Source organism: Camelus ferus, chromosome 7 (assembly GCF_009834535.1).
Source record: "Camelus ferus isolate YT-003-E chromosome 7, BCGSAC_Cfer_1.0, whole genome shotgun sequence".
NCBI lineage: Eukaryota > Metazoa > Chordata > Mammalia > Artiodactyla > Camelidae > Camelus > Camelus ferus.
This window is the reverse complement of record NC_045702.1, coordinates 34,424,001-34,451,586: the sequence shown is the minus strand read 5'-3', so window position 1 is coordinate 34,451,586 and position 27,586 is coordinate 34,424,001. Positions and strand designations below refer to the sequence as shown.

The following is a 27,586-nucleotide window of genomic DNA, read 5'->3' as shown; positions in this document are numbered from 1 at the left end:
TTCGCAAGTTCCCTTCCCTTTGTTTTCTCGACAGATGCTTTTTTCCTCAAGGTCAACTTTATATTACATTTAGCATTTTTAAGTGTCCATAAAAGGAGGGATTTAACATCCATTCAGTCTGCCATATTGATGGGATCTCCACATTTTCTTTAATGGTGGTGTGACATTGCTCTTGCAGTTAATTTTAAAAAACCTCAGGTTTAAAAATGGGCTCTGCTTCATATAATATCTTAGGTTCTAAGCTATAGATTGGGAAATGGACCGGGTGCATTTGATTTTAGAAACTGAAAATAGTCTTTTATTAAAGAAAGTAAGTCTCAAACCTTGATGATTATTGAGGATTTTCTATTTAATTTTTTGGGTATAGATTATTGCTGGGGGTATATAAATAGCTCTTTCTAAGAAGAAAATTCAAAGCAATTTGAACCAGTGTGAAAATAGCAAGAAGCAAGAAGTAAAAATATTGCTTATCCCTAGGAAAGGCAGGAGATTCTATTAGATATCAGAAGTGCCAGTGAGATCAGTTAGTGATCACTTTATTAGTTGCTAGCAGTGTGACAATTTATTAGCACCTCTGTACCGTACTGCTAAAGTAACACAGTTTAAGATGTAGGCCAGATGAGTTTTGAATCCTCAGTCTGCCTGTTACCAGCCACATGAACTTAGACGAAGCTTGTAACCTAATATTAACACTACATTCTTTTAAAGTTGTGATGATCAGAAAGCAGAAGTTGCTTAGTAACTGCTATTTTTATTGCATTTGTTATAGATAGTAGCCTTGGACTTAAGAGAGCAACAGGCTAAGAGCAGAGCTTCTCAAAACACAGCCCAAGACATCTGCATAAGAATCTCCCAGGGTGCTTACTTGAATCTCTATTTTAAACAGTTCTTACTATGGTGATGTTTCTCTGCATTCAAGTTTGAGAGCCACTGGGTTAGAGTGTAAAAGTAACAATTTTTGTGAAAAAATATGGGTCAATGTAAAAAGAATTGAAGTTCCATTTGAGACAAAGAAGAATGAAAACCAGACACCTTTTATGAACTCTAAGACGTGCACTAAATTGTCTAGTTCTCAGAAAGGGCAGGGGTTCTGTGTGCTCAAATGCAAAGTGATCTCCCAGCCATAAGAGAACACAAGAGGGGAAGATCACATCTATCCCAACCACTCTAGTCTGAGACACCGTCCTCTTTTACTAGGACTATTTCATTCGTCCCCTGAATGGTTTCAAATGTCACCTTGCCAGAAAAGCTTTCTATGACCTCCATATTTAAAATCGCATCATCCTGTGTTCTCCTTACCCCGGGCTACTCTTCTTCATTGCACTTATCAATTATCATACGTAATCTGCCTATTACATATTATACATTTATTTGTTCTGTAGATAGAGCTGCTCACTAGGCTATAAAACTGTGAGAACAAGGACTGTTTTAACTGCTGTATCCCTGGTGCCTAGAAGATGGCCTGGCACACATAGAGGGTCAAGAAAAACTTACTGAATAAATAAGTGAAAGGGCTTAAGATGTCTTCTCTTCTTTCTGGCTTATCAGAGACGAGGAAGGATTCCTAGAGAGAATAGGAAAGTAATCCAGAGAAGGACCAGAAAGGAAGATGTCCTGTGGGTATTGGACCAAACCAGTGTCATGAGTTTGATATGGGGAGGAGGATCACACCAAAGGAAAAAAAAAAAAAAAAAGGAGGAACTTATGAGCTCCTGGAACTCTGACAGAAATCGCTTTCTTGCAATAGAAAGTCAAAACCGTCCTTCAGGAACAAAAGCAGTAGCAGTGATGCAAGGGAAGCTCTAGGGACCCGAGCAAGTCCAGGTGCTGGTTACGGACGCTTTCCTCCTGAGGGACCACGGGTGACCAGCATCCCAATTGGATGCTATGTGTCCTACCTGGGATATGTATCCCAAATACAGGACATTGCAGATACCAGTTTCTCATGTCTGACCCTGGGTGGATAAAAATATAGAATGTATCTCCCTGAAGACTTGTGAAACCTGGAGATACATAAAATCAAGTTTTTTGCTTCCTTTTTTCAGTTAAAGTTCTAGCCTTTGGGGGAAAAAAATCATGTACAAGTGAATAGTTGGCTGAAAAGAGGAATAGGGAAGAATTTGTTTCTCTGGATGGTGACTTACATTTTGGAGTGATTGACTCCTGGCAGGGACAGAGCACAATCACAAGACGACAAGGAAGAAAGCATTTGGCAGCCACATCTACTGGATGAAAATGTTCTAAACCCAAATAAAATCAGATAAAAAAGGAAACAATAGATGTGATACAGAAAAAGGAACCACAGGAGAAGAAAGTCCGTTAAGTCTCAGGGGAGTATTAAGGGAAAGGGATAGTCAGTCTAGTTAGGTCCTTAACCATATGCAAATCAAAGCATAAATTCTGACACAGAGGAGTAAATATGATCTCTTAGATATTATTAAGGCCTTATGAGTAGGTGCCCAGGACTGAACACACAAGTGATTAAGAGAGAGTGTTTGGTGGTTCCTCAAAAAGTTAAACACAGAATTATCATAAGACCCAGTGATTCCACTCCTATATATATACCCAAAACAATTGAAAACAGGCACTCAAACAAATACTTCTCCAAAGCAGCACTATTTACAATAGTCCAATATGGAAACAACCCTAACTCCGATGATTGAATGAACAAGAAAAATGTGATATACACACAATGGAATATTACTCAGCTGTAAAAAGGAGCAAAGTACTGACACATGAACATGGGTGAACCTGGAAAGCACTATGCTAAGTGAAAGAAGCCAGACACAAAAGTCCTACATTATATGGCCCCATTTATATGAAATATCCAGGATACATAAATCCATAGAGACAAGAAGCAGGCAGGTTATTGCCAGGAGCTTGGGGGAGAGGAAAGTAGGGATTAATTCCTTAATGGGCATGGGGTTTCCTTTAAGGGTGATGAAAATGTTTTGGAACTAGCAAGATGTGCTGATTGCATAGCACTATAAAATGTAGTAAATGCCACAGGATTGTTCACTTTAAAATACTTAATTTCAAGTTATGTAAATTTCACCTCCATAAAAAAATAATAAACATAGTCTCAAGGCTTAAAAATATGTCTTAAATAAATTTTTTAAAAGACAAGGAGTGGCAGGGAGGGGAGGAGAGCAAGTAGCAAGTGGTACATGATAGGAAGGGATATGCTTTTAAGAACAGCCCAAAACTCAGAGTAGCAGCAGCATAACGTGGGCTACCTCACAGGGCTAACAGTGCAGAGATGCACGGAAGCGACCGAATTATGTGAGGAAGACACAGACAATCTAGTTAAGAACAGTACTTTCTAATTATGGATGAAAAACAGAGAGACAAAAGATGAATGATGTTTCCCAATGGTGACATATATTCTGGACACTGCAAAGGTTAATAAAGTGAGCTCTCTGTCTCTATATACTAACACCTAATATAGCTGAGACTTTCAGAAGTCACACGCCATGATGCAGGAAAATATGTTAGGATCATTCAGAGGAAGAAGAAAATACTTCTCAAAAGTGGGAACAGCAAAAGCTTCATAAACATTTGCATTGTCCCCCACTGAATGATCAGAGATAGGGACGGGAGAAAGAAGAATGAACAAGAACTTGGAGACACAGGCATGTCACACGCAGGGAGGGTTCCATCAGCAACAGGGCTGGCAAGGAGGGCTGCACCAGACTAGGGCCTGAGTGCCAGGCCAAAGAGTCTGGGTGTTATTTATTAGTTAATGGGGAGCCATGGAGGTTTGCAAGCATTCCCTTTCATGAGCTGTGCTTCAGGAAAATTTATCTGGCAGGTAGGGTACAGTTGATGAGAAGAACAAAGGACCAAAGGCAGGTAGAGCCATAAGAGGCTGATTCTAATGGTCCAGGCAAGAGGAAACTGCACCTGTGCTGGGATAACAGTCATGGGATCCGAGAAAAGGGACACATAAAACAGATTTGAGAAAACTGATGGGAAGTAGGGGACGAAAAGCTACTCCAAAAATTTGATCTCAGGAGACCAGTAGGGAAATTGGGTCATTAGCTAAAAAAGATTGTATTGTAGGTAATTAGACAGAAGGTGGTATGGCGCAGACATGAGTTCCATTTTGCATGCTTTCTGTTTGAAATGCTAGAGGAACATGCAGGTGGAGATGCCCAATAGATGGTAATAAAGCCTGAGGGAGAGGAGAGACCTATGAGATAATCATAAAGGTGTAAGTGTTGACACTGGATTGAAGTTTTTCCTCAGATGGCGGCTGAGCATTCGGGGAAATGAAATCAACCAGCATCATGTACCAGTTTTCTGCTGACTAGTTGTGCCAAATTAACCTCAATTCCTTGTGACAAGGTAGCTGGACTATAAATCAGAGAAGTGTTCTAGACATGGTACATGTTGATTTCAGCTAACCATCTGACAAATATTTTATGATATCCTTATGGCTAAAATAGAAATACATCAGGTTCAAAAGCAAATACAGCTGGATTCACAGTGGACTGAGTAATCACACCAGAAGCACACTGATTATGACATGACTACAAACACAGGAGAACCTATACACGTATTAACTTTACACAAGTCTTCATTACCTTAAAGGAATGGCTTATTCATCTCATTTAGTAGTTGAAAGAAAACTCCAATACAATCCTAAGAAAATATTTTGTTGGTTTAAAGTACTATTCCATGGTTTGGAATAAAACTGAACACAGAAAGGATTTTTAAGAAGTTATCTCAAATGAGTAAGATTGTTACTTGTGAATATTATTTGGAAGGAAACAGCTAAACACAGCGTGTTGTCTTTGTACAGTGCATACATGTAAAAGCTTTCCTGTTGAATACTTTGGAAAGCTTAAATGTTTTTTTTTTTGCTAAAATACCTTGGCAAACCATGTTGCTATACACTAATCTTTGTTTGTTATGATGTTTATAAAATATTTGTTATTTTAAAAAGTTGCCTTTCCATATATTGAATCATCAGCAATTTCCATTTGAAGAATTTATCAGCAAAATTCCATGAGGAGTCAGCAGGGCCTGGGAATTATGCACAAGGGAAGCTACAGAGATTGAGTTCCTATCAAACCTTCCACCATGGAGTCACTGACTATGTACTAGCAGGAAGAGCTGCTATATAATTTGCAAAATACACTCAAAGTCAAGTATTAGAGAAGTACCTAACAAAGACAATATGTTCTCTGCAAAAAGAAATCCATCATCTCTAACTGCTGCCTAATGGAATAAATAGGTATAGTCATTGAGGTATTACTGTTATGTCTCGGTATAAAATATATTCTCCCTTACTAATAACACAAAGAATACGAGTCATATTTCATTAATAACTCTTCTTTTAGAATCCAGAATTGTAAAGGCTAGATAAACAGATGGATGGACAAGTGACCTTGTCCCCAGTTTAGACACCACTACGGGATCGGCGTTCGTAGTGTGTGGCAGAGATTGCTACCTGCATAACTACCATTCCTCCTCTCCTTAGTACAGGATTTTCTTCCTGTGGCAACATACCAGTGAAGACTGCATTTCCCAGCCTCCTTTGTTACCAAAGTCGGTCAATGAGATGAAAATGGAAATTAATGGGTGAAACTTCCACAAAGGCTTTTTAGAAGGGGGCGGAGAGGATACCCGCTCTCTTACCACCCTCTATTGCCTTCCTCTTTCATCCTTCCTAGAATTCAGAAGTGATGGCTGGCATCTGAAGTTTAGCAGTCAGAGAAAGTGACATAGAAATTTCAGCTGCCTACCATTTAGGACTAAGAGTTGTGCTCTAAGGATGGCAGGGCTGGAGGACAGGAGTTCTGGCCTTCCTCAGAGTGGGAGAAAGCCAGATGGATTTTTCACTCTATACCGTTAACTTTAACCACAACTAATGCACACATTATGTATCCAATATTCACCTCACCTTTTAACTGCATCATTCTAGTCATAAGATACTGTGTAATTCAAAGCTATAATGTTTGTAATTCATTCAAAGGTTTTCACCGATATCAAAGCATGGAAAGACACCAGCACATGCCTGGATGGTCTATGCCCTTGCATCACCTGAGCTACTTTGAGAAATATCTTGAAGTCACATTTTTTAAGTAAATGCTAATGATATGGTAATTGTTCGTATTCATTTGCAATGAAGGGTGAAGTACTTTGACAGCTGTCAGTAAAATGTCAAATAGACTGTGGCAGTGAAAGGTGAGGGGATTTAAAAGCCCTTGTTCTTGGTGGCCTTAATTTGGCATGGTATCAAGCTGCTAAAATTGTCACCCACTGAAGAAAACAGAGAAATATCCTTTCTCATACTGCTCCACCTCGAATTATTTCTCCTGGCCTGAGCTCACCCAAGCTCCCAATTCTCCAAAGAGATGATCCCAGTTGCAGAAAAGAGTCTACCTTAGACCCTGTGCTGTTCCCACCTAAGTATCAAAGTACCTATTCTTTCCAATATCTCATTTAATGGGGGCCAGAATATTAAGTCATATATTAGAACCCAGGGCTCGTTACACCTAGAAACACATTAGTGGGCTCACTCTCTGTGGAGGGAGGAATTCTGACATGGCCTCCATGATCTCTACCTACTGAGTATGGCTCCTCCCCTTGAGCGCAGGTGACTTAATCCTACACAAGGGAATATGGAAACAGTGACAGGATGTCACACCCGTGATTACATTACACGCCATTGTATGAGACTCTGTCTTAGCACACTGGAATGAGAGGGAGTCCCCTGCTGACCCTGAAGAAGCCAACAGCCATGTTGTAACCTGCCAACAGAGGGGACCGTGTGGCAGGGACCAGAGGCCAATGGGGGCCTCTAGATGATATCAAACCACTAAGAAGCCAGAGGCCTCAGTTTTACAGCCACAAAGGAATGAACTCAGCCAAAAACCTGAATAATCTTGGAAACTGATTCTTCCCTAGTCAAGCCTTCTGATGAGCAGAGCCCAGACAACACTTTGATTATAGCCTTGAGAGACCTTGAGCAGAGAATCCAACTAAATCAGTCATGATTCCTGACCCACAGAGCTGTGAAATAATAAATGACTTGTTTTAAGCCACTAAGTTTGTGGTAATTTGTTACGCATCACAGAAAACTAACACACTCTCCAAGTCTCCTTCGCCTCCAGTCTTACCTGGGGCCCGGCACCCCAGTGTTGGCTTTTTCACTGTTCTCTTAACTGAAGTCCTTCTTAATCTCACGGGCTCTGGCTCACAGTCCTGAAGCATCAGCTTTGGTCACCTTTCTATGGATCACTTCCTTCCCCATCTCAACCCACACCCCCTCCATATTCTTCCTTGTAGACTCTACCTTGTCTTGGTGAATCCCATGTTTTTCAATACGCAGGTCCCAACTCCTGCAGCCCCCATAGCCCTCACAAAGATCAGCACAAAGATTGTCCAGTATTCAGAAGTTACCTGTGGACAGGTCTCCTGGTCAGTAACTGCCTGCCAGCCTGGATTTCTAGAAATATTCCCCCAACCCTGGCACCTCCAATTCCTTGCATTACTATCTCTTACAGCTATCTTTTGCCTTATTGTAGATTCTCAGGGTTGACAGGCTTACTCTTGAGATCAGAGTATCTGTTGGATATGAGACATTCTTACCTGGTCATCTATTTTAACCTCTCCTTCCTTCTGCATTTCAAAAACAAAACAAAAGCTGGCAGTCCTGGCCGTGAGGCATGGGGGCGAGGATGGGGCCCCGCCATCATGATGAATGTACTGAGGAGCTGAGGCAGCAGCACCCCCACTACCTGCCATGCCCCACTCACCCCCACACCCCCATTCTGCACAATAAATGACAGCATTGGCGCCAAAAAAAAAAAAAAAAAAAAAAAAACCCAAAACAAAAGCCAACTTATGAGTTCTAAGAGTGAAGCAAATTCAGTATTAAATGTTTATTCAGTGTGGCTACCCTATCAGTACTCCTATGTGTTGATGTATCATGTATAGTTCAATTTTTCACATGTACAATTTTGGGGAAACTGCAGTGAATCGTAATGCCAAATGAGTATTTGCAAAACATCCAAATCTACTTTGTAGGCCTTGCACCATATTTTTAAAAAAAGATCTAAGTGATTTTTTTTTTTTACCAGATCTAAAGTACTATGGATTATAGTTAAGGAATCTATTTTCAGTTTTATGACACATAGTACGTTGTAATTCTGATATGCATGAAGCAATCTTGAGGCTATCCTGAACAAAAATGGAATAAACATTTATTAAAAAGTTCCTAAGAGAAAGTTACTACCCACTTTAACTAATTTATCATACTGTAATTTCAGTAAATTAATTGCAGTGATCATTGGGTATTTCTTGTATGTAGGATATAATGTAGTATATATAGCATGTAGTATGTACTGCCTCTAATAGCAGATTACTATCATCATCAATAATAATACCAATTATTCAGTGCTAAGTGGCAGGCATTATCTTAAATGCTTAACGTATGTTATCTAATCAAAACATAACAAAGGATTTCCTATTTTATAGATTAGAAACTAGAAGATTAAAGACACGATAAATTTCAAAAGACAACAAAATTGCCAACCAGGATTTAAACCCAAGTTTTTCTGACACCAGATTTCATCTCCTATTATGATATGCTAGCTCTCTGTTCTTGTATCTGTATAGTTGAATAAACCATGTTGCTGAAAGATTTCTAAAGCTGTATTGAAAGCTTTAGCACATGCAATTATTTTAGGACACAAATTTGGATTCATTTTGGCTCACATCTAGTTTGGCTTTACTACATACATAAATATATAAATTTGTGTGTGTGTGTGGTGTGTGTGTATATGTAGTCAGAAAAATTTTTGATTCAATAATTACCCAGAAACAGGGTTAAATACATCATAAATACAGGCAACAGTTGCAGGAAGAAGGCTAATGCTAACCATAAATATTAAACTCTTAAGTCACTGGGATTATACTGACTCTGTAAACCAAATCATGGATAATGGACACCTGAACGACAGTCTTCCAATCTAAGAACATAGTATTTTTTTAATTTATTTAGGTTTTTTAAATTTATTTGAGCAGTATTTTGTAGTCTGCAGAATAAAAGCATTATACATACTTTGTTAAATTTATCCCTGAGTGTTTCATGGTTTTGTTGCTACTGAAAATAGTACTATTTAAAATTTTTAGTTTCCAATTGTTCATTCCTAGTATAGAGAAACACAATTGATTTTTTTTTGTATACTAACTTTATATCCTTTAACGTTTTAAAATTCACATCTTCGTTTTAATGGTAGTTTTGTACTAAAACCTTAGCATTTGCTACACATACAATGATGTTGTTTTCAAAAGTTTTACTTTTTGCTTCCTCATCTGTATGCCTTTTATTTTTCTTAGTGCTATACTATCAGAACCTAAACACTGAATTTAAAAAAGTGGTGCGATCAGATATCCATGCCTTGCTTTCTCTCAGAGCACTATGATACTTCAGATTATGAAATTCTTTACAATCTTATGAAAGCATTATGATTAACCGTGGTGTTGCAGTAGGGTTTTATAGATACCTTTTATCAGAATGAGGAAGTTCTCTTACATTCTTCATTTTCTCAGAATTTTTTACTATGAACAGATGCTGAGTTTTGCCAAATACTTTTTCTGCATCAGTAGAGATAATTATTTGGTTTTGCTCCTTCATTATGTTAATATGAAAATTTACATTGATTGGCTTTTGAAACTTAAACAACATTGCATTCCCGGTTGGTCATAACATACCCTTTTTTATATATTGTTAAATTCAATCCAATATTTTGATAAGGATTTTTGTGTCTATGTTTATACAGGAGTATTGATCTGTTATTTTCTTTGCTTATAATAATCTTTGTCTAGTTTTGATATCAAGCAATTCTTGCCTTCTCATATGATTTAGGAAGTGTTTTTCCTTCTCCTTTTTTATATATTGTTGCATTTGAAAACAAAATAAAGGTCCAGAATTTGGTAGTTTTACTAGCATAATTTCTATTTCATCTCCCTGCACATCCATCCCCTAGACATAATTCCTTAACTTTAAGTGTTCCAAAATCTCAGTGTATAGCTCTTCACATTTTGAAACAGATCTATATACAAAATCAGTTGGCCTTGTAGGAATAATTTTGTAGAACTATGAGCTATGAGAAGCAATGGGGAGCAAAGAAACTCAAAATATAATCAGAAACAATACTGTGTCCAGAAAAACAAAAACTTTGATATTTTCAAATAATTCTTTGTATGAAGATGACTGCTTATATAACGACCAAGTTTCAGAATAAAATGTACAGTAGTTAAAACAGTATTGAATTCTAATTATATAGAAATGAATTGTTTTCTAATTGCTCTTTAATTTTTTTTTTTTTAAGTCTTCAGGAGTTACCTCCTCAAATTCCTAACATTCTCAATTGGTTTTATACTCTCTAGAGTCAAAGCAACTATATTTGTTAAATATATCACCAATTTAATGTGTTAATAACAACCTTCATATTGCTGTATAAGAAAAATCAAGCCTGAGTTACTGAGTATTTCTCTGAGGAATATCACTCCTTCCTAACATTTCCAAGTTTCTCTTACGATATTATCACACCTATTAAACAGTGAAACTTTTCAACGCAACGTGTAACTATAAACTATTCCCAGCAACATTTATTGTTCTCGTGTCTTAATTGCCAAGAGACTGTATCCCACCCATCTTGATACGTGAGGAATGTGGCATCTTGGAGAAACACTGTGGGGCCAAAGCTCCCCTCAACTCTCCCTACCAGGACTCAGGTGACAGTGCGGACCCCAGACCACATGATAAGCTATTCATTAGATTATTGACTTAGACCCAGTTAGTCAAGTTTTTGAGTTCTAAATGTCAATTTCCATTCACTTGGTTTCTTTTCACTTGGTTTTGCCAGACTAAGAATAAATTGCCTTTTTCAAGGAAAAGAAAAGGAAGTAAGACTATCAGGAAAAGTAAACTCAGAAGTCTCTTAGGGAAAAAATAAAGAACTGGTGAGAATCATCTCTAAGTTAATTAGCCAGTCTGGGAGCTTGTTAACATTCTTTCTTCATCCTACTTGTCTAACACTGCCCCTCCTGCCCTGGATTTAACACTTAAATACTTACCACTGTGTACTCTGACTTTACAGCGTATACCAAATCTGAGAAAACTTTTCAGCAAAGCATGTGCTTAGACTAGATCAAATAAGTTCTTTTTTGGGGGGGGAGGGGGTCAACTTATTTTATAAGCCAATGATAAAAGTCAGTAGTCATTTTTATACATAATCAGCCCATTATTATTTCCATCAGAAATAACCACAAAGAATGGAAATGAGACTGAAGAAGACATCCTCTCTGCTGTTGGTTGGCAGGCACCATGACCATGAGGGAGTTAGCAATGCAGGAACTTACAGCTACTGGCTAAAAAGACAGTCTAATATGATCTGTAAATGTTTTTTGTCTATGCTGATCAACCACCAAGGATAATCAAGACATCAAGAGTTGGAGAAAACATCTCTAACATCTCATCAAACATGTTATTCTCAACAGTTGGTTGAATTAGAAGAAAGAAACTGTTCAATGGTGTCTCATAGTGTTTCAGGTCAACAGAGAGTAAATGTCTGATTGTATCTCAGACTGGAAAAAAAAAAAGTGAAGTTTTAAACTTACTCAATGGTACTTTATTTACCAAGAAACATCCTATCTGCCTGTTGTGAACTGATTTGTCCAAGCCCTAAAAGATATTCCCTCAGGTAATTAATGTTGCTAACCTAACAAAAGGTTACAAAACGTCCTGAAACAAATGCAAAAGGCCAAAGAGGGTCAAAATATTTTCTTCCATAAATTTTCACTTTTATGCAGTACAATCTTTTTTTTTTTTTTTTTTTTTTTTTGCAGTCCCTTGTTTAACCCCAGTATTTCTAGTATAAATATTATCAAGGAAGGGAAGGATTTACTCTAGAAAGAAAAAATAGCTGTTAGAAATGTTAAGGATAAAAGATATATAATCTGCCATTTTTTTTGACTGATTAAATGTGATTAAAAATGAAGAGAGTGATTAAGGGATAACTCTAAATTTCTAGCATAAGATGATGGTACTAGTCATTGAAATTGGAAATGCAAGATAAGAAGCATTTAGAAGTATGGAATTAAAGCTCATGACTGATATGGGAGTCATAAGAACATGAAGGATACAAGTTGTTGAAGATTTGAGTACATTTGTCTAAGATACCACCTGGAATGAAAAAGGCAGAGGATGGAATCCTACTGGCTGGCAATATCTAGAGATGTATTTGAAAGATGAGGAAGCATCTAAATAGACTAGAAAAACACAACCTAAAATACAAATAATGCACAGTGTAAGCTCTCAAAGAACAGGGACTGTGTCTATGTTGCTTGTCATATGGACAAGTATCCACAGCACCTTATTAGACTACCTGCAACAAAGTAGACACTTGTTAAATAAATGGACAAAACAACCAAGAAAGTAGTGTTACAAAAACCAAACCCATAGAACATTTCAAAGAGGAAGTCATTTACAGTACTAAGATACGACAGTTGGATTTGGCAATTAGAAAGTCATTTAAAAACCTTACCATATGATCCAGTAATCCCACTCCTGGGCGTATATCTGGAGAAAACTTGAATTCAAAAGACACATGCACCCCAGTGTTCATAGCAGCACTATTTACAATAGCCAAGATGCGTAAACAACCTAAGTGTCCATCAACAGATGACTGGATAAAGAAGATATGAGATACACACACACACATATACACACACACAGTGGAATATTACTCAGCCATAAAAAGAATGAAATAATGCCATTTGTAGCAACACGGATGGACCTAGAGATTATCATACTGGGTGAAGTCAGACAAATACAAATATTATATGATATCACTTATATGTGGAATCTAAAAAAAAAGTGATACAAATTCTATTTACAAACCTAAAAAAGACTCATGGATATAGAAAAAAAGCTGTGGTTACCAAAGAGGAAAGGGTAGGGAGGGATAAATTAAGGCTTGGGGATTGACACACATTACTATACATAAAATAAACAACCAGTACCTACTATGTAGCACAGGGAACTATATTCAATTTCTTGTAATAACATATAATGGAAAAGAATATAAAAAGAAAAAAATATTTGTGTATATGTATCACTGAATCACTTTGCTGTACACCTGAAACTAACATTGTAAATCAACTACATGTCAATAAAAAAATTAAAAAAAAAAAACGTATCAAGCACAACCTCTGTGGAGTTTGGGAATTGGAATCCACTGAGGAGCCAATGTACAAGGAAGCAGTGGAGGAGTTGAAGGCTGATGTCTCCTTCAAAAAGGCTGGCAGAAAAGAAAAGGAATTACTAACAGATAAAACCAGAGGAGGAAACATTATTGAGAACTTTTTTCTTAATAAGTTGGGGGAGATCCGAACAAGTTTATGTGCTAGAAAATAAGCCAAATGGAGGAAGAATCGAAAAGGCAAAAAGGGGGCATATTTGATAAAGTACAGTCGCTGTGACATGGAGGGGATGAGATCTACAGCGGAGATGGAATACTCAGTCTAAGGCCAGAAGCATGTGGAGAGTGAAGGGGAAAGAAGGGTCAAAGATGACTCCCAGGTTTCTGGTATAAAGTGTTGATCTATACCTCTTATGACGTAACTCCATCAGTAGGTTAGAATAGTAGCAAATACAGAGATGTTCATTGGTGTAAGAATAGGAAATTTGAGGGCACTAATTCTTCACATTTCTCAGTGAAGTAGCAATGAAGCCATCTTTTTAAAAGGGTTAGGAGTAAAGCAGGGATTTTGACGATATTTGGGGAAATCTCTGACACTGATGAGGGAAGTTACTAGCGATAGGTGGAAAGGGCTGCCACTGTCCTGCTGAAGAAATGATATATTTGGGTTGGTTGTGAGACAGGATGGAAGTGGGAAGGGCACAGCCACTCAAGGAATGACAGCAATTTCACACCAAAATGGTCGAAGATTCACCTCCTAGTTGGCCTTGAGGATTAAGAGGTTTGACCTCTAGTAGACCTTGAGCTTCATTATATGCTCATTGTAAAAGCTTGATCAAATAACATGCCCGCAGGCGCCGTGACAGCCCCAAGGCTAACTGCAAAAGGCCAAAGAATGGGCGGTGGCCCAATTCCTGGGAATCTCAGCCCCTTCCCCAGAGCAGTTGAAATGGTCCCACCTGCAGGCATGTGAAGCTACTGGACCATAAAAACTGGCAATACCACACTTAGCTGCCTTTTCCCCTCCTTCCTCTTTGGAGACGGCCCACACTCTATGGAGTGTGTACCTACTTTTACTTTAACCTGAGCACCCCATTCCCACACTTCTTTCCTTGCCTTTCTCTTGCCTTATACATTATCTCTCTAAATAAATCTACCTTTACCTAATGGTGGCTCGCACTTGAATTCTTTCCTGTGTGAAACCAAGGACCCACACTTGGCAGGGCACGTCCCAGGGGCTCAACCAAGACCTGGGACACGGCCCTCCTCATGCCCCACATTTGTTTTCCTGCATCAGTTGCACCAATCTGCCTGAAAGGTTTGGTTTTCTCCAGTACCATTCAGCAGTTCTGGTATAGGACCCAGAGGTGAATGGCAGGTTTATCCAAGGCTGGAAGTTGGCAGAGAAATATGATAGAATGGGTAGGAACCAAGGAGTTGAGAGCAGTGAAATCTACACACTTGGAATTTAGGCTTCATGGAGCAAGAGGGTGGCAGTTTTTTAAGTCTAAATGCACAGGGTGGAAGCAATTCAAGTGCTTCAAGAGTGTGAAGGGCAAGTGGAAATTAGAGAGAATCAGGGGGTGTGGAAGCCTCAAAGAGAAGAAAGGCTTATGTTGCTGGACTCCTCCCTCAGGGAGGGAGAGAAAGGGCCAGAATGAAAGGCAGTCTTATCTGGGTGTGGCTCCTGTGCAGACATTAGGTCAGCTCAGACACTTACAGGAAAAAGACAGAAGCCAGAGGATGGGCACAGGCACCCTAGGGCAGTCAGGGCACACCTTACAGATGCCAGTAGGTGTCAGGCACATTTGAAATAAAAGAAGGACGCTGCCTGAAGCTGTCAGTGACTGGACCAAGCGGTCCTACTGCCTGACACACCATGCCGGACACCTATCACCATTCCAATCTATTCACTGCCTGTGCAGCAGAACACACTTGCCTTAGGAAACTTTGAAAGTCAAAATCACAGAAATCAAATGACTGTTGACATAGCTCAGAAAGTTAAGGAGGAGAGATTCCAAATAAAGATAATAGGATCTAAATCCAGGCAAACACTGAACTGGACATGGGAGAAAAGTGCAAGGGTAGGATATAAAGGAAGACTCTGACTGTGGTACCAGCTGGCTTTGTGGCCATCTGACGTGGGATTCAAGGGGCGTGAATGAATCAACACAGAAGTGAGGCCAATGTAAAGGCAACATTAAGAGTCCATGATTTCAGAAATGGGTATTTCAAAGTGGTAAGAAGTAAGGCTTTCTTCCACTAACTTTAATTACTCATATAATACGCCACCAAGTATTACAGGCAATTAATCAGGACTTCTTTTTAAAGGCAGGTATACAATTTAAAAGCTGTAGAATTTTTACAAATGCAGTAATAGCTCTGAGGAAAAACAAAATCCAACCCATTGTTTAAATATAAAAGTTCACTTCTCAAAATGTATCCTGACATTTTTCTGTTTGGCAACTGCACCAACCAACAGAAAGTTCTTTTAAGTCTGGGATACTTACAAGAATAATCTTTTTTGTGTGTCAGTAGAATGTAAGATGCTTTATTCTGCTTGAACATCTTTGAAGGGATGATCAAAGAAGCTGAATGTCATTTGCATTGTCAAATGACCTTGGTCTGAGATCTTCAGAGGAAACAAACAACTTTAAATGTGAAGAAGCTGTCAATTTGGCCATATTACAATAACACGAGTTCATCACATGTGCTATCCTGTGGTTCTGAATTCTGGCACGCTTTTATGTAGTTACACTGTAAATCACTACCCACTATTTATGGCATTTCTGCACTTCTGGCCAAAATATCCAGTAAATCAAATTGGAGATGAAATATTTTTGGCTTAAACCGATTCAATATGTTCTTGCTCCTGACAGCTGTAAAACTCGAGAGTTATTTTACATCTCAGTGTTGAAGTGAAAAAAAAAAAAAAAATCACAATTTTGAATGACCGGATGGACTCCAACTGAAATCCTGGAAATCTCATGATGTCTGGGAAATTAGCTCAGAGGGCAATGAGCAGATCATTGCTACTGGATGAAACTCACAGGAGAATCATAGTAAAGGGCCATTAACTAAGAAGCCAAAAGCAAGAGATTATGACAACAAAATTTTAAGAGATACCCAAACTGGAATGAAGGTGTGGCAGTTACAGGGTGATAAAATACAGCTACATTGTTTTATTCTAGAAAGTCCGCTAAGGAAAAAGGTCCAGAGCCCCAGATGAATCTGGTAATTACAGGAACGAAACATTCATGTAGAAAGTAATCACTCTTTTTTAAGCCTGTTGTAACAATTAGTAAAAGAAATAAAAGAGGACCAAAGGGATGAGCTAAAGCAAGAATATAAACAATAAGGGAACATTTCGCCACCACAGGGGAATACTGTCATAATTGCTTGAGGTTTTGTAAGTAAAAATAGCTGTCAATATTATTATCTTAAAATAATTCAATGAAGCCACAGGATGATTCACACACATGCACTAAAACAATTTAAATTTTGGAAAATAGAATATAATGGAGTCTTTGCTCTACTTTTAATGGTTGAGAAGTAGCATACTGGTAGCAATCAGAAATGGGGCACTGGCCCCATGGTCCTTCTGTTCTTAGGTCAACTATCTTGTACTCATGGGAACAGAACCCTTGGCAACTCAGAATGCATGCTGCATATTTCTGCAATCTTTGAAGTGCATTTCTCCTATTGGTTATGACTACTACTTTAAAACAGCAAAGAAATAGTTTTCAATTCCTGCCACCCTGTTTTTCCAGAAGAGGTGGAATTCAAAGGTGCACATTCATTCACAGATTTCTCCTTTTTGACTCCAGATTGACAGCAACTGAAGAAACCAAGCAGTGCTTTGGGCAGGCTGAGCACTTCCTCTCAGCTGCCCACCCCCTACCCATTACCATCAGGATTAATACACAGTATGTCAAAATAGTGCTTGTGATGCAAAATCAGTTTCAGATAGAGTTCTCTTGCTTCCCATCCAATGGAATCACCACCTGAACCCTTCCTATTATCTCGTGTCACCACTGAGTGGCAGCATAGGATGCAGGTCAAATTCATGGACCTGAGCATCTGACAGACTCTGACCCATCCCAGGGACAAGCCAAGACTGACCCCATCTCTTTCTATGCATGTGACCTTGGGAAACTTTTAACCTCCCTAATTCTCAGATTGTTTAGGGTGGCTGCAAGGACAAAATGAAATAATGCATTGTGAGGTGTGTGGACAGTATCTGGCAAGTAGGAAGTACTTAGCTCAGGCCAGTCATTTTTCATATTACTATTGCCAGTATCATTAGTGTTTTTTGCAATTTTCCTTTGCAAACAGTTTACCCAATGAAAAAATACACAGTGATAGCCATGAAGAGTTATAGGAAATAAAGGTATCTTACAAGATTTTCTTTCTTACTCACAAGCAGTACCCAATACCCTACAAGTACTCTATCTTATTACTCGCCTTGAAGGTTTCATTTGTGAGGAATCATAGGCCTATAAGTTATGTTATTATGAGGGGGACTAATTATCAGGAACTAAGGTTTTCTGGTTAATAAAAAATTCTGGTTAGAAAATGAGTTGTCATCTCTTAGGGACTGAATTGTTTTCCCTCCAAATTCACAGGTTGAAGCCCTAACACTCAGTACCTCAGAATGGGACTGTATTTGGGTATAGTGCCTTTCAAGAGGTGATTAACTTAAAATAAGGCCCTTAGGATGAGCCCTAATCCAATCTGACTGTTGTCCTTGTAAAAAGAGGCCAGGACAGACAGAGAGACATGAGGGATGCAGGAGCCCAGAAGGATAGCCCGTGGAGCAGCAGCAAGATGGTGGTCATCTTCAAGTCAAGGAAAGAGGCTTCAGAGGAAACCAAACCTGCTGGTAGCCTGATCTTGGGACTTCCAGCCTTGAGAAGGATGAGAAAATAAATTTCTGTTTAAACTACCCAGTCAGTGGAGCAGCCCTATAGGTGACCAACTATATACCATCTATGGATGACCAAATAGCAAAAGAACATATGACAAAAAAACCCCACAATTCTAAAGCATGTTGAATGTCATCTGATTATTCAGACAATATTCCAGTTGCTTATATTGTCTCAGAGTTATCTGTATGACCATCAATTTTTATTTCACTAGCAAAGAATAGAAATCCTTGCTATTAGAGAATTCTGGGTAACAGTTTATTTCAACAAATATCAATTGAGTTGTAACCATGTGGAAAAGCCTTGCGTTCACTGGTGAGGAGTGTATGCAAGAGGAGAGAATAAAGGTAAGTAAGAAAGTATTTCAGATACCTTACAATACAATGAGAGAGCTGGTTCCAAACAACTATAAGATAAGAACAAATTAAAGTGCTATTAAAAGGATGAAAACCTAGGGATTTGAAAGCACAGCTGTGTGAAGGATTGATTTTTACCTGAGTACACTGATGAAGATTTAATGAGAAGACACATTTGAGCTGATACTTCAAGGGTGAATGGGATTTCAATAGGTGAGAAAGAAGAGAGCATTCCAGGATGAGTGAGAGGATAAAAATATTTTGGAATATTTGGAAAATACAGGTAAGGTCAAGTAAGTAGAATAGGGTGGGGATGGAGCAACAGAAAGCCCAGAGGGTTCTGTGAAGTATGGTGGACTCATAACAAATATTAATAAAAACAGTGGGGGCAGCAACAGAAATTATATTAGTAATAGTAGGACTAGTTAAATAGCTAGTGCTTATTTAGTGCTCAGGACATGGCAGGCACTTAATAAGAGCTTCATCTTCATAATCTCATTTATTTCCTAAAAATCACTCTTTAAGATGGGTACCATCTCTGTTTTTTAAAAATGAGAAATCAGTCATACATATATATATATACATATATTCATTTTCATATTATTTTTCATTATGCCGTACACCAGAAACTTACACATTGTAACTGACTATATTTCAATTTAAAAAAATAAGTGAATTAATGAAAATGTTAAGCAAGTAAAAATAAATTAAAAATAAAATAAAATAAATAAAAAATAAAATGAGAAACCAGGATCAAGGGAGTTAAGAAACTCGCCAGAAGTGATACAGGTAGAGTGGTAAAGGTGGGATTCAAACAGATCTCACTGACTCCAAAACCCATTGACTTAGTTTTCACATAAAAGACAAAATACTCACGTAAATTAAGAAATCATATAACCCATCTTCTCCACATAATTGGATCTATTTTTTCTTTTTTCTTTTTTTCTGGCAAATAGATGCTTTCCATTGTAATCAATGTGAAAATATATAGCAAGTTTTGTTTTATGAAAAATGGTATTAAAAGTTCAAAAGGCAAACTTAAAATGTACATCATTCCTTCTGGTGAGGAAATAAAGTTCTATCTTCTAGGCCCTTGCTGCAATGATAAAAGAATAGATCTTAATTCAGCCAGCTTGTCCTAAAAATTACCAACTAGGATGGTTTGAAGGTATTAATCCTAGAAGGACAGGGTAGGTTCTGTGGAGCAGAGAAAGGTGTGGGCAAAGCAATTTTCTGAAAATGAAAGCTTTTCATTCTTCCCTATCATGCTTCTCCTGCCATAAAAATCTGGAATTTGGTTCAACCTGGGCAGAAAAAAGCTCAAGCAGGGGAGAAAGCCACCGTGGCCAACTTGTCAAAGCTCTCTTTAGCTCTATGTCCTATTCACAAAGTCTTCCTTAAAAAGATTTCCTTGTACCTAGGACACTGCATTTTCTAAAACAGACAGACCAAACTATAAGCTGAAAAAAACATTCTTTTATAAGCAATACATAATAAAATGGCCAATACACTATAGTCTGAAACTTTAGTCATTGGACCATAGATGGAGATGCCAAATTGTATTATGGTGAAGATTTTGAGATCTTCACCAAGAGGGACAGAAGTTATGCATGTGTGTAAACATTCCCCTCCAAGCCAGGAAGATGGCTAGAAGTCACTGTCACAACAGCTAATGGAATAAGCCACCACCAGTCTGATGCCAAACCCTGACCCAAGTTTTTGATCCTATAGTTGGTATGCACCTGCCAGAGGGCAATCTTGCTCACAAGCAAACTGAAATCCACATGTGTGTGAATGTCTGGTTTATAATTTTTTTTAGGTCAATATTTTCATTGACCAAAGGGAATAAAAAGTAACTGGCTGTGAGTCATTCTTGGGTTTTTTTTTTAAATGCTCTTAATGAATCTTTGCTGATTAGCAACTGAAATGGTTCTAAAAAATGACTGATGGAAAAAGACACAGTCCATATGTCTGGCAATATGTTTTAATAAAACATGTTCTGTTAAAAAATAAAAAATAAAAACACCTACAATACTGAGAGACACTTACTGGAACATTTATTTTACAGTCTGGTTATAGCCATGGAGACAAATGAATTAGAAAACAGAGATAATTATAGACATAAGCTCTGTAACCCTCAGCTGCAATCTCAGATGACTCCCACACCTAAGAATAGATATTGTGGATTAGCAACAACAAGGAATTTAGGGAGAGATACTACTTAGCAAATATTTAGCACACACATTTGCAAATGCTTAGTAGAAATGGCTTATAAATAATTTATATGAATTACAAGAGTTACTGAAGTGTTTATGCTAAATGTTGATATCTTACTTTGACTAATATCATTTCTAGTTATTTTTTGTTCCTTATGTAATTTTTATTAACAATCCTCAAAATATTAAAAAAACAATATCTGAACCAATTTGTGGCTGTCAAAATCTCTTTTCATATTTTAAGCATGCATATTCTGAGATTTATAACTATAAAACAGATTTCAAATAGTCACCATTTCTTTGGTTTGAAGTTTTAGTCAGTGTGGTTTTCCATCTGAAATAGAATTATGCTTCAATAGTTTAAGGAGAGCTATTAGCTAGACCCGTCCCCGTATCCAACTCTCCCAAACCAAGCTTAGTGTGACTGTGGGGGGAACCACTTGGAGCGTTAACACCTTAACTTCCAAACTGGATCCTGTCAATGACATCTTTTGTAAAGCATTCCTACCAAGAAATTTTACTGTGTTGCTCCCAGGAACATTCTGAAGCCAAAGTATCTGCTACAGTGTGAGAAAGCAAGAGTCAGATACACTGATATACAATAGTATAGACACATTGTTATAACTTCTCTTAGAGTAACGGTACAGATTCCCTGAGAAATGTTGGGGTGGACTCTTCAAGGTCGCTAAGGATAACGGGGAAATGTCCTCATCCTTTTTTGTGTGTGTGTCAGAAAAGAGATATTTCAAAAATTAGATTCAGAAAAGGAAAAAGGCATTCCAATAATTCCAAGAGTTTTGTAAATGTGTCTTCAGAAATATGGTTCTTATCCCTCAGGTTCTTTTTTAATGACTATCAAAATCGTAAGAACTAAACCAAACTTCCTCCCGTCAATCACCACCTGACCCCTCCTTCTCACTCAAGAATCACTAACACTAAGGGCATCTATACCTGTGAGCAGCTTATCAAGACTTGGCTGTGAGATGTTAAAACCTTCATGACCTTGGCTCAAGTGAAAGCATTTCTGAGTACAATTTATTTAACTAGACTATTATGCTGGATGACAGGTCTGAGACTGAGGGAGTATGAGAATCATACAGCTCTGAGTCCCTTGGGGTAGAGAGAGAAAATGAGGCAGAACCTGTCTAAACAACACACTCAAGGTAACTAGTTGCGGTGTGTTCAAAGTCTTTGCTCTGGAAACTACACAGATGATGCCAGGGTTCACCTTATCACTGGTGCCACAAAAACACTTCAGACACAAATCAGACTTGCCCATCTCTGTTTTACACCAAGAAAACCAGAGATGACAATACATCCAAACAACTGAGTCCAGGCTCACATTTTGCATTTGTATGTACTCAGTTACTAAAGAAATTCTTGTTCTAAATATTTTGCTTTTCTGCTTTCTTGAAGAATATTTTGGTAAATTTTGGCTTTTGTTACTCTATGTACAAAACAGAGAGTTTTCTTGGCCTATATCAATTGCAAATATTTGGCAGACTTTAGTAATTATTAGAAAATGCTTTTCACTTACATGATATTCACCTTCTCCACACAAATTTTTAAAAGAATATTATATTTGATAATATTCTTTAAATATTATAAATTAATTTTTAGATCTTAAGAGTTAGATTCAACCATTCAAGAAAAATGAGAGGCGAAGGAGACTGTATCTGCTGTTTCAGCACTGTGGCCAGCAGAAATACAATGACCTTGGAACAACCACTGGCTGGTGGAGAAGGCAATTATCTGAACACTAACCTTGGTACCTTGTGACAAGGTAGCAAAGCAAACAAAGTGCTGCGAGACCACAGATGGTAAGTCAGCCTGTTCTGACTGGGATGAAACTCCCCAAATTCATAAAGTAGATGATACTTAAACTGAACCTCAAAGAATGAATAGAAGTAGGAGTAGTAATAACAATAATAATAATTACAACTACTGCTACGACCCCTTACACAGACCTTGCTATATGCCTGGCATCATGCTAAGAGACCGACGTACATTAACTCATTTCATTCTCACAATAATGCTTTAAGGCAAGAACCATTATTTCTATACTTCAGATGAGGAAACTGACATTCAAAGAGATTAAATGTCTTGCCCAAGGACACACACAACTATGAAGTGGTGGAGCTGGAATTTGATCCAGATGATCTAGCCCCCGGGTCTGTAGTTCACAATGACCGTATCAAACTGCCCCTGCAATAAAGATTCACCAAGGAGGAGAGTCAACAGGCCAACCCAAATGGAGGGAATGTAACAGACGATGAGCTATGAGATAAATGGCTGGGCTGCTTGAGCAACTCCCTGGCCATCTGAGTAGGCATGTGTAATACACAGCACTCCCTTATTCCTCCCACCATATGCCTTCAATTCAGTCGCCCTGATAAGACAGAGAGAAAGAGAAGGAAATGGATGAAGGAAAGAAAGCACATAAAAGCAAGGAAATCCATTTTTATCTCAAAGTAATTATTATATACATAATGGAATATTAAAATAGGCGCTTGGGCTGAAGCCCCAAGACAATAATTAACACATTCCAAAGGAGGTGTTAGACCATATGCTGAATTCACAGAGGAGGATTTGAAGAACCGATTACACAGTTCTTAAACGCCACGTCCACATCCAAATTCTAGAGCTGGAGATTAGGGAGGAGAACTTTTTATTTTTGGAGCAAGTTGTTGGTAAGCTATGAATCCAGCTCTGAAGGAGAGAGGACGTCTACTGCTCCTCACAGTCCTCAGACTGAGGAGAGACCTCAGCAGGACTCCTTGGAGACCACAGTATGTGTCCCCTGCAACTCGATGGGCGTGTCGACCTGGTATTTGACTCATGCACGAGAAACCTAAATGCCAACTGGTTAGTTAGTTCCTTTTACAGTAGAGCAAAAGGGAGAATGCTAAGTTAAAGCTTACCAATTCCCAGAGAACACTAGAGTCCATAATGTATGAGTGTTTTCTCTGGACCAGATGTGGACATTTTGGAAGAGGGAATCAGAATGGGTCATATCCAAGAAGACCATCTGGATAGAGTCAACAGATCTCAAAAACTGGAGAGACCACTGACTTTCTTAGCCAGAATAGAGATGTTTTGCCCCATTAAAACTACTGCAGGGGGAGAGACTACACAGAACCAAAGAAAGCACTTATAAGAAAGTTGGCTTTAACCAGCAAGTTCAGAGAGCAGCAATGCTAGACTAACACTATGGTATTTATTAAAAAGTAATTTCCTATCCTTCCCTCCATCCCATTGCTCCAAACCCAGAGGAATCAGAATCTGATATTAACAAACAGGATGGAGACCAGAAAGCCAGGTGGTGAAAGGGACAGGAGACCAATGACCCCTTTCCTATGGCAGGGAAAGGATTGGTTCTTGTCTCCAGGGGATCTGAGCTTGGAGTTCAAGGGGAGATACTTTAAATAAAGTTTAGGATATTAACTATTACATGTCATGGATATTTAAATTATTAAACTAAATCTGTGATTTTGCCTAAAATGTACTATAGGACATACTATTATCCAAGAGTGTCCAGAAAAATCTTGAGGCCTGCCTGAACATATGTCAACAGGCAAGGGAAAAACTTGCCCCACAGAGTGGATTTAAAGTCAATTTGGTTTATAATTACACTTAAATTGCGCTCAGTCAACACAGCAACTATGTCGATGATGGTCTCTGCACCTGCGCACGTGTAATTCTGCTCACTCCTGTTCACAATGGAAAAGACAGCACAGGAGCTCAGAGACTGGGCAGCGGAGCTAGTTTGCCTGAGCATGCCCGTCTCTCTATCTGTGACACAGAGGTCGTAACAGTATATGCTCCATAGTGGTGTTGGAAGGATTAAATGAAACAATACATGAAAGCATTTAATACAGTGCTTTACCTGTAGTAAGCGCTCCGTGAATGCTGTTTGCCATGCTAGCTGTTGTTGTCATTAATAACAGCAAAAGGTTCTTTTTGACTCAGCTGCAAAGCCCAACAAGAGCAGGAGGCTCACCACTACTCTGTTTTTTACTAACCTTCTAACTACTTGCAAATCAACAGACCCAAATACTGCCACCCCCGCTCCTCCCAGACAAAAGACAGTAGTAAGTCCGGCCTCAAAAAAAAAAAAAAAAAAAAAAAAAATAGTGACTGCTAATGTTTACTGCATGCCTGCTGTTGCCAAGCACCATCCCCCGGGCTCTGCACACACTGTGTCATTCATTCTCCATCCCACGCCAGGAGGCGGCCACTCTTATTAGCCCTGTTTCCTTGATGAGAAGCTAGGACTTAGAAAGGTTAAGGATCCTCTCCTCAGTAACACAACCAGTGGCAGGTCCAGGGTAAACAGTTACTGCCAACATTTTGGTAATCAAAAATTATTTTGTTAAAAAAAAATAGGTTTTGGGGGGAGAGTGAGATATTTAATATGCTACATGACCATAAGGATTTCTCTAAAGACTTCTCCTAACCCAAATTAAAGCCATGCAATTTTTATGAAGAAGCAATCCTTCTTTAGTCATATTGAATAAGTATTTGTCGAATATATGAAACAGGATGAAGCAAAATTAGACTGCCCTTTAATTTCAAGTGGAAGGCTTTCATGTTAGAGCACATACAAAACCAAATAGTAATTAAACACATATTGCAGCTGATGGGTTCACTATTTAATAGTAAGTGTGAACAGAAAAGGGTAGCAATTTCAATGAATTTAAAGTGTAATATCCAATAAAGTCAACTCTCCTGGAAAGTCATTTTTTATTTCATGCCTTCTTTTAACTTCTCTTAGCCTCAGATCTCTGATACTTAAAATGAGGATCACCTAAATGAAAGTATATATTTACTTAATTACTTTAATGCCTTTATATGTATATAATACTTTCCTTTTATACATAAATATACATAAATATATTTATACAGTTATATATAAATAAAAATACATATATAAAAAGAAAGTATTATATACACATAAAGGAATTAAAAGAAAGTATATATATACACACATATAAAAACTACTTTTTTAGGTGTAAAATGTTATTATTTTATTATGAGATCTTACTGTATTTTAATATATAGAATATCATCAAAAATTTAAGTATCAATATTCAGCTGCCCAAATGTGTGCAGTGTTTGACATACAGAAGGTGCTCCAAAATGTTAATAAAGGCAGATGCCCTGAGTTCCTTACTAATAGCAAGAAAGCACCTAGCATTCAGAAATGAGGTGAACAGTGACCTCAGACATTTGTCATCATGATAGTGAACTCTACCTAGAGTCCCTGCAGTTTAAGGGAAACACAAGAGAGAGGAGCTTGCAGAGACACTTGATATATACAATGGTCTTCAATCTGGAATTCAAACTTGTGTTACTGCTTTTGCAGCTCCCCCCCCCCCCCAAGAGCACTGGCAAATATACAAAAATACAATCATGAAAAGTGACATTAAAAATAATACCTCGCAATAATGAGGTGAAGAATTATTGACATGCTCAACTATTATGGTGTTTATGTCATGAGTGTGAGACTGAGAAATCTATTTTCTCCATCGACATTAGAATGAGATGGATAAAAGTGCCATCACTAATTATACATAATGTATTCACCATTCATTGTTCTTAAGTACCCATTATGTGCCAGGTACTGAATTAAGTGCTGGATAAAAAAGTAGCCCCTTTGAGGAGTTTTCAGACTGGTTAGGAACACACAATCAACCAGCACTTAGGAAAGGGTACGATGTCTGCTAGGAATGGGGAAGTACTGATGGCTGTGGGAACACCGGGGAGGGATTTTGCTCTGTGTACAGTGATGATGAAGTTGAGCCTTGGGTGGGGAGGGTGGGAGGGACACTGCACTGGGAGAACAGGTATGACAGTGATCTTCAGGAGACTGGACAGCACGATGAATTCAGTGACGGGAGAGTGCGAGTGGGTAGGTGCGGGCAGAAGAGGTAACCAGGGATGAATCATGAAAGGTCTTATGAGTTAAGACTCCTCAGGAGAAACTTTAAGAATCCTGAATAAAAATACTTCCCTATAGTCAAGCATATTCATTTCTTTCCCACTATTATTATTAATAATAGCTAGTTGCTTTTTAAAATCTTCAAAGTTTAATCAAAAAAGAAAGAGTACAAGAACTAAAAGAAGCCATTCTAAATCCTTTTCTAATCAACAGTAAAGACATTCTTAGAATTGCCTCTCCCTATTTCTGCCAACGTGCATTATGATTTGAGAGCTTGAAAAACGGTACTGATTTCACCATCTCTGATAAAGAATGAACACAGACAGCAGAAAGGAGCCTTTTCCTTTGGCCCTATACTAGTGTGCCCCTATAAGGGTTTTACACTCTGTCCATGAACACCAGGAACTCATGGAAAAATTAATGTTCCCCAAGCTAAATAACTGACTTTTAGAAAGTCAACCGTTTCAATTTATGGATAGATAATGATTTCCCAAGCACAGAACAAGCACCTAGATATTTCTTGCCTAATGGCTCAGGCATCTGGGGTAAGAGTTGCTAAATGAAAAGGAGAAACATTCAAGTACAATGGACTCCAACTTCTGTGATACCTTATCAATCGATACAAGAAACAGAGTCCCCAAAACAGTCATTTAAACAAAATACAAGTTGGAGTTGTGCTGTTGGTGGCCATGATGGCAGCTCTACAGGGTTATCAGGGGTGCTATTCCCCTCATACTTACCCTTTAGTCCAAACTAGCTGTTGAGGTGCCAGGCATCACAACTGGAGTTCAAGATGTAAGAGGGAGGAAGAAGGTAAGGAATTGCATGTCTTCTCCCTTTCAAGACACCCTCTGGGAAGTTGTATACAGTTCTGCTGAAATTTTATTGGCCAAAATTTAGTCATGAGGCTCCAGCTAACTACAAAGAG

General features: G+C 38.2%; 1 protein-coding gene across 10 annotated transcripts in view; it reads right to left on the bottom strand.

The window, feature by feature from the left end:
* IMMP2L (inner mitochondrial membrane peptidase subunit 2) overlaps positions 1 to 27,586 on the bottom strand; it is a 1,220,903-nt gene that overhangs the window by 459,609 nt on the left and 733,708 nt on the right. Inside the window, exon 7 of one of the 10 annotated variants that reach the window (XM_032483682.1) lies at positions 27,432 to 27,532. The exons of the other annotated variants lie outside the window; for them this stretch is intronic. Within the exon in view, the coding sequence (XP_032339573.1) occupies positions 27,434 to 27,532 (99 nt within the window). The 3' untranslated portion in view covers positions 27,432 to 27,433. Of the gene's footprint in view, positions 1 to 27,431; positions 27,533 to 27,586 lie in introns of those variants that run through there. 10 annotated transcript variants of the gene reach the window in all.